General features: G+C 44.4%; 1 protein-coding gene across 1 annotated transcript; it reads right to left on the bottom strand.

Annotated features, from left to right (window-relative positions):
• Nucleotides 1-5,285: 5,285 nt before the first annotated feature.
• On the bottom strand, nucleotides 5,286-7,723 carry LOC147604045 (trans-cinnamate 4-monooxygenase-like). Its single transcript, XM_086795205.1, has 3 exons — nucleotides 6,653-7,723; nucleotides 6,381-6,523; nucleotides 5,286-6,038 (listed from the first exon to the last, which is right to left on the bottom strand). Exons 1-3 carry the CDS (start codon nucleotides 7,489-7,491, stop codon nucleotides 5,446-5,448), a joined length of 1,575 nt encoding a protein of 524 aa, XP_086651331.1. The 5' UTR covers nucleotides 7,492-7,723; the 3' UTR covers nucleotides 5,286-5,445.
• Nucleotides 7,724-8,340: the final 617 nt, after the last annotated feature.

Raw genomic sequence — 8,340 nt, forward strand, 5'->3', positions numbered from 1 at the left:
TGCATAGGAAGATGCATAAAAGATTGATTCAAAAGTGTCATTCTCATCTAAATTGAATTTATGCATAGGAAGATGCATAAAAGATTGAATTTTAATTCAAAAGTATCATTTTCATTTAAAATGAATTTATGCATAGGAAGATGCAAAAAAAGATTGATTTTTACTTCGAAAGTATTAATCTCCTTAAATGGAATTTATGCATAAATAAATGTGTAAAGAAATCTTATATCAAATATAAGAGTTCTCTTGTATTCTATAAATAGATATGAGATGTGATAGGATGTGATAAGAGGTGTATAAGATGTGATAAGAGGTAATAAGATGAATTAAGATGTGATAAGATATGTATGAGATGAGGTAAGAAGTGTATGTGATAGGATAAGATGTATATGGGTTGTGATGATAGGGCAAGAATGGATGTGATGTAAAAGATTAGATGTGAAAGCATATGGGGTTATATGAATGGGAATGTGGAAATGGATGTATGTATGTGGATGTGTGGATGTGGAGATGGGAGTGTAGATGTATGAATGTGAAAATGGATGTATGCATGAAGATGTATATGCATAGATGTGAATGTGGATGTAGACGTGGTTGTATAGATGTGAATGTGGAATGTGGATATGGATGTATGTATGTATGTGGATGTAGAGGTGGATGTATAGATGTGAATGAAAATGTGGATGTGGATGTATGTGAATGTGGATGTAAATGTGGATGTATAGATGTGAATGTGGAAAGTGGATGTGGATGTATGTATGTATGTGGATGTGGATGTGGATGTATGTATGTATGTGGATGTAGATGTGGATGTATAGATGTGAATGGAAATGTGGATGTGGATGTATGTGAATGTGGATGTAGATGTGGATGTGGATGTATGTGAATGTGGATGTAGATGTGGATGTATAGATGTGAATGTGGAATGTGGATGTGGATGTATGTATGTATGTGGATGTAGATGTGGATGTATAGATGTGAATGAGAATGTGGATGTGGATGTATGTATGTATATGGATGTGGATGTGGATGTGGATGTATGAATGAGGACGTGATAGTGGATGTATGCATGTGGATGTGGATTTATGGATGTGGATATGGATGTGTATGTATGAATGTGGATATGGGATGTGGATGTATAAATGAGGATGTGAAAATGGAGGTAAGCATGTAGATGTGAATGTGGATGTGGATGTGGATGTATGGATGTGGATATGGATGTGAATATATGATATGTGATGTGAAGGAATCTGAAGTGAAGAGATGAAAAATGATGTGATTGGATGAGTACACATATAAATGGAATGTGGAATAAGTAATGTGGATTAATGAGGGATAATGTGGAAAAATGAGAGTTAATATAGAAATTGTATTTGTAAACTGTTTGTAAATGCTGTTTGTAAATGGCTGTTTTATGTCAAGAATGCTGGGGAAGCATTTTGACCGTCTTGTGTTTAAGGTCGTGGAGACCTAACTGATAAAGTTGCAACTGCTGACGGAGAGTCAATGGAGGACGTCTCGCGTAGCAAGGTCGACCGAGGTCTTGACCAGCCTCGGTTCGATTTAAATGGTGAGCTTCCGGTACGGTGGATGAGGGACCAAGGAAGCGGCCTATGAGTGAAGCGCTAGGTCACCTGCGAAGGATCCTAGAGGGTGCTGACCATACGGTGCTCGGGCTCTGGGTCACCGAAGATACCCACACGTGCGTCGTGGAAGATATTGGAACAAGGAGTAAGAGTTGTTTTGTGAAACCGGGCATGGATCTGGTTGATTGACCTTGCTGGTCTTCAATGGATGAGTCCATGGCTCTTTATATGGATCTGTTGGTTGATCTTGCTGATCTTCAACGAGAGTCCATCTTGATTTTTATAAGTGATTATATTGCCGAGTATTATGGGCTAGGAACTATTGAAAAGGCCCCTGTGTGGACAGGTGGTGAGCGTTCTAGTTGCCAATGATGCCATAGATACTCTGATGAAGGAATGATGGAAAATTATGAATCAACTGGATAAATTGGAAGATTGTGATCAGTGGTACTATGGTTTCCTTAAAGGATTGTTTTAAAGTTAGCTGATGCTAAGAAAAAGGCAATTTCATATTGGGTGTGTAAGTGGTGTGGCTAGTTTTATGTTTGCATGAACTTCCGGCTAGGGGGCCTTGGAACTCTTTTCCTTGGTACCCGGGACAAAACCTAACCAAATTCCAAATTGGATCCCATCACTACAGTGGTTGGGCGGTTGGCTAACCCATGGGATCGGATGGGGTTAGGCTGGACTGATGGATCCGTAAATCGAGATTTAAATTCTATTATTACGATAGATGAAGTAAATCCCGGATAGAAATTGTTCTATGGATAGGAATCAACGGCTGTGCCTCTTGATGGGGAAAAAAGCGTTGATCCCAATGATCCAAGTGTAAGTTCTTCCTTGATTTGACCAAGTACCGTTAAAGGTGCAGTCAGATCAGTTTGATCAGTAATGATCTTGACTACGTTAGAGTAAAGAGTTATCCTGGTGGAATCGCCCGTGCTTTCTGGGTAAAAGAAATTTTTCCGGTTTCGGTTTTGGACAAACCGACAGATTAGTCTCTTGTCCGGATATCCGTGGGCGAGGCCCCGAGTGTGGGACCCCTGTCTCGCGCGAGAAGTGCTACTTCCGCTGCTAGTACCCCGAATCCGTTGCTCGGTGGGAACAGGGATCTCACAATGTGGGAGGTAGAACTATCGGAACTATCCTCCACTCGAAGAGTCTTGGGCGAGAGTTTATACGGGGAATAATCCCAATCTGTCCTGGAACGAAGGCGCACAAGTGGGCGTGAATACTATCCTCCATGTGACACCACTCTATCTGAGCACGAGAGTATGCATACTTTAAACTCCATCGATCACAATGGAGGTACCTAACGAGAATATGCATGAACACAAAAAGCAACACCTCCACGCTAGAGAGGCCACGATCTCCCCGACCTAGTCTCTATGGCCTAAGCCTCCAAGCTCCATCCTAGCGAATGGCCATCCTAGCGAATGGCCATAGATGGGTGATAACATCAGTGATACAAAGGCTGTGAAGATGGTGGGATGGCGGTAGCACTGATTTCAAGGCCCACTCCATCCTTAGGATTACACTCATCAAAGGGAAAGAAACACCATATTGGGGAATATGGGAATTTCCCACAAGTTTGGGACATGTGGTCAAAACTTTGGATTTTCCATAACTTGAACACCATTAATCCAAAATGAGTGGTTTATGGCTCTTTAGATCCCATTTTTCAAGCGCTTTCCAATGATAGGTCACATGATAGGGCTTTGAGAAACTTACAAACATGTTATCCATGTCCCCCTTTTTTAGTATTCAAAAATGGGAATTGGGAGATTCCCAAATTCTCTAATATGGTGTTAAGAGAAGATCATTATGCCATTCTCTGGCATAGAGGGTCTGGAATGGTGTGAAAACCACATATATCCAAATGGAAGCTATTGTCTCATCAAACATATATGTCCCTTCTGTTGGAAAACATCAAGCGACAAACAGAACTGACCGGCTATCTCTCCTCCAGGTCTAGGGCTACTTCAGGTTGGCAGGAGCGCTCTAGAGAGGCGGAGAGAGGGGGGAGGGTGGTCTCTGATTAGGAGGACGGGATAGAAGGAACTGCTATAGAAAGAGACGGTGCTAAGGATAGAGTAGGAGAGGAAGGAGGTAAGGGGAGAAGGAAAGGGGGCACGTTACAAAGGGGAAGAAGAGGGCCTCGACTAGGAGTGATCCATTTTAGAGGTATGCTGCTGGGAGAGGCTTGTCAGGGGCTCAATGGGATCTACCAGCCTCACTAGACACTTAGAGCTGGGGGAGGAATCACGACGGGGAATCGGCCACCAAATTGATGAGATCGAAGGGACCTGTTCCATGGCTAGAGGGGGGCCGTCCGTCGCCAACTAGAGGTGCTGTGATAAATTCTCAAACCGGTTGTCTAACATAATCGAATCCTCCTGTACTCTACCAGCTTGGCGCATGTGACGGCAACGCTCAGCTCCAATTGACTGCTCGGGTGCGGGCCAATTGTCTGCCACTCTCTGGTAGTTGGGTCCTCCTCCTCGATCAAAACCTCGCGCTACCTGAGAACATGCCTCTCGCTCTACCCCCTGGTGAGGATCTGGATGGGAAAGGGGGGGGGAACCATAGGAGGTGGTCTCCTAGATTGGTGCCAAGGGAAAGCTCTGGCTAGGTGTCCCATCTTCCTGCAAATGAAACGTTAGCCTAGAAGGCCTGAATACTCCACTCGCTGAATGACGCGATTACGCCGAAAGGCATGGAATAGATATAACATGAGGTACTGAATCTAGTGAGACAACACAGATGCAAAGGAATGGAATCTTGGCTCCTCGATCGAGTGTCGAGGTAGCAGTGGGGGGATTCCATCACTCCCCCGATGGCACCAGCAACAATCATCGTGAGAATAGGGAGGTATTCCTTCCTAAGGCCGGGGAAGCAAACTGTGACTAGGAAGCCTGACACGCCAACTAAAGGGTCCGATGTAGGGTCAAAGCCATGCTACCACTGCACAAAGAAGTCGTGGGCCGTATGCAATGCAAGGGGGCTCAGTTGCATGACTCATTCTGAAGCTGCTAGAAAGTCAAACTCTACCTAGTAATCGCCTCCGCGCACTACCGGATCTCCAATCTATCACCACCCTCCTTGGGGAATCAAATGTATCAAGCCCTCTGTGAGCCTTAAGTTATTGTTTTTCATTTTTGTTTTGAGGCTTGTTTGCATTATAGTTTCATACTTGGAAGGAAAAAACCTTGGTTTTATTATGATTTGTAGGACTTTAAAGGCTTAGATTTCATTGCATTTAATCAAGAAATAGCTTATTTGTTATTAGGATTGTAATCCACTCTGAAAACATTTAGAGTGGGAAATTTAATTTTTGTTCGAGCATTTATAATTTTCCATGCATTGTTGGGATTGCTTAGAAGCATGAAAAATTTACCAAAAATAATCAAAACGCACTGAATCACTTGCATAAACATCATTAATTAGGATTATGAATCTTAATCACCACTTTCTACTCTTGTTCAATCAGTAAGAAATTGAATTGAGGATCAAGCTCTACTCCGCTTTGGTCTACACCCAAAATTACATGCCAACTCCCAAAGTATAAGGATGTAAAAAACCAAGAAAAATAAATCATGTCGCAGGACATGCAAATGCAGAACATTACATAAACATATTTATACGAAATGTATCGGACATTTAATGTATGACAATAAATTTTAAAAAATTTGTTTTGCATAGAATAAATTTAAGCATAAAATAAAAATAAAAATAATTGAATCCGCCGTACATATATATTTGCATTAACTTTAAACATTTCACTGATTCTCAACCTCTACGGTGATTTTAAGAGAAAAAATAATTCTGTAGAGAGATCTTAGCCGGCGCCGCGCGGCCCTTAGAGGGGTTTGCAGACGACGACGGAGTGGTTGGCGATGTGGAGGCTGAACTGGCCGCCCTCCTCGGAGGTGTCGACTTTGGATTGGCCAGGCGGTGGGAGGAGGTGGAACGATTGGATGAGGCGGCCGAGGACGAGGGCGAGGATGGGCATGGCGAGGACGATGCCCGGGCAGCTCCTACGGCCGACACCGAAGGGCAGGAATCGGAAATCGTTACCGGTGGCATCGATTTTGATGTCAGGGCCCAAGAACCTCCGCGGGTCGAACGCCTCCGGCTTGTCCCACATGGCGGGGTTGTTGGCCAAGTACCAAGAGTTCACGACGATTCTGCTCTCGGCCGGTATGTCGTAGCCACCAAGCTTGGCCGGCTTGAGGTTCATGTGCGGCACCATCAGCGGTATCGCCATGCGAAGCCTCATCGTCTCCTTCACCACCGCATGCAGGTAGGGCAGCTTGGGGATGTCTGGTTCTGTCAATGCGACGCCCTTGCCTAGCACCCTCTCCATCTCTTCCCGCACCTTCTGCTGTATGTCTTGGTGGTTCACCAGCTCCGCTATGCCCCATTCAACGGACCATAGAGTCGTCTCAATAGCTGCAGCAGTACATACATGCAGAATTCATATACAAGATATATATATATATATATATATATATTGTCAACCCAGTATCATGCAGCTATATTTAAGGTGGACGTCGTATGATCTTAATCAGCTCTCATGATCTTATACTCCGCAATCATGCAGCAAGGCGCAACGAGTCGTGAATTATAATTACTAGCACATACAAATTAGACGCTATCAATTTCTAGTGCGTCATGACCAACTAATTACCAACTCTCTCTGCATGATCCGAGGCTCGCGACCTCACCTGATCATCACCTGCGTAATAATAATTAGTACACAACATATAATGCCACTGAATTCAGTTTTTATACCTGCCACGTTAATGTTCTCCACAATGTACAACACATTGTCCTCATTGATTTCCCCATTCTTCTGCGCATCCAAAATGTGATCGATGCCACACTTCTCCTCAGACTTCATATCAATATTCATGGCCTTGGAGCTCCTCAATTTCCTGAACCAAGATCACAATACAATAAGAATCCGGGCCCAGTAGCTTTTCGTGATTAGCTGATTAGAACCCCTAATCATCATTCACCTCATATTTTAACATATTCTACAATAGTATACTGCTTTAAAATACCTTCGACGCTCGTCTATGAAGCACTCTTTGAAGAGCTGGAGACGCTCTTCCTTCACCTTCTTGCACAATGCAAGATAACCCCTCAGGAAAGGCCTCAGAATCGGGATGAAATCACCATAATTGAAGTCAAAGCTCTGTGAAAGCCTACTCCTCTCCCCATTCAGCTTCTTGAGCTGCTTGAAGATGGGATCGTCCTCTGTCTCAAACCTCTTGTTGAACATGAGGCGGTACATGTTGTTGTACATGAGCAATTGCAGTCTTCGTCTGATGACAACACCGGTGGTGGAGGCCTCAGGGCGGGCTTTGAGGTCGGCAATGGCGTGATCGATTTTGTCTTCCCAGCAGGCTCTGGATTGCTGCACAACTTTGTTAGTGAAGAAGGGGACAGTCATGATCCTCCTCATCTTTCTCCAGTGGTCGCCATATTCAGTGAACGCCATGTCATGGCCTTTCCCCGTGAAAACGTCCAAGACGACATTGCGAGAGTGGGAGCCAAACTCTACCCCTTGTGTGTGGAGAACCTCCTTGGCAAGCTCAGGAGACGACACCACCACAAGGTTCCTTTGGCCCATCCTCAGAAGGAAAATGTGCCCAAACTTCTTGGCGAGGTCAGAGAGGTTTCTATGGTTGAGATCATTCCCCACTTGGAACCAGTTGCCAAATATGGGGAGTGCAAGGGGGCCAGGAGGGAGTTTGAGCTTGGGGCGGGCGAGGTGAAGGATGGCAAGGGAGACCAAAACCATTCCCAAAAGGGTTATAAGTAGCATGGATGGCGCAGGAGAAGAGGTCGAGCTGGGGAGGAGAGTCGAAGAGACATCAGAGAGGGCCATGGCCAACATAGCTAGTCGGGCAAGAGCTAGTCCAGCAAAGGTTTACAGTAATTAAACACCCGAAGTACTGTGATGCAAATCGAGAAAAGAGAGTACGTGTGGCTGGGCTGGGAGAGCAGGAGGTGATTATAAGTGCACTACTCTCCAGCTTCGACTAGCTGGGCTCGGCGCACACAGGGATTGAGGATGCTACACAGATTTTTATAGTGGCTTGCACCAAGTCTCTCTCTCTCTCTCTCTCTCTCTCTCTCTCTGTATTGTGACGGAGTCAAGAAGGGCGTTCTTTGCTTCGCAATATTATGACTGGCCTTCTTTGCCTCCTTAGTGTTTGGCTGTCGTGGGCCTTCTGCGCAGTCGCACTCTTATGACTAACCTCCGCAATGTTTCGTTTGAATTTATTTTGTAAAGTTCTTTTCGTGAGGCTCACATTGATAAAACGAAAATAGAATACGATTCTGCCTTGAAAATACCGCATTTCAGACCAACGAGCGAGCAGTGAGCCTTAGCATGACGTACTTGTGCATATGCAAGCACACATACCTCAGCGTGGCGTAGCTATGCATATGAATGAACCTTCTTCCCGCTCATACCTCATTCGTTACATAGTCCTCCATTACACAATGGGACCATGGAAGCAATAGGCCCTACATGAAGCACACCAACAAAAAAAAGGAGGATGTCAACGCCCATCATGAATTGGTCCTCAAAATCCAAGATATTGTCTAAATACCTCATTGGAGCCGGAGGCAAGGATAAGATCATCCCGTTGTATAAACAAGAAAATTAAGAGCTTGCCTCTCAATTCCCAATTTTTGTAGCCTCTGCACTTTTCAAGTACAACAATTGTATCTGTTTTCT

The sequence above is a fragment of the Cibotium barometz genome, chromosome 62 (genome assembly GCF_041138505.1).
Source record: "Cibotium barometz isolate CiBa-2024 chromosome 62, ASM4113850v1, whole genome shotgun sequence".
Classification (NCBI taxonomy): Eukaryota; Viridiplantae; Streptophyta; class Polypodiopsida; order Cyatheales; family Cibotiaceae; genus Cibotium; species Cibotium barometz.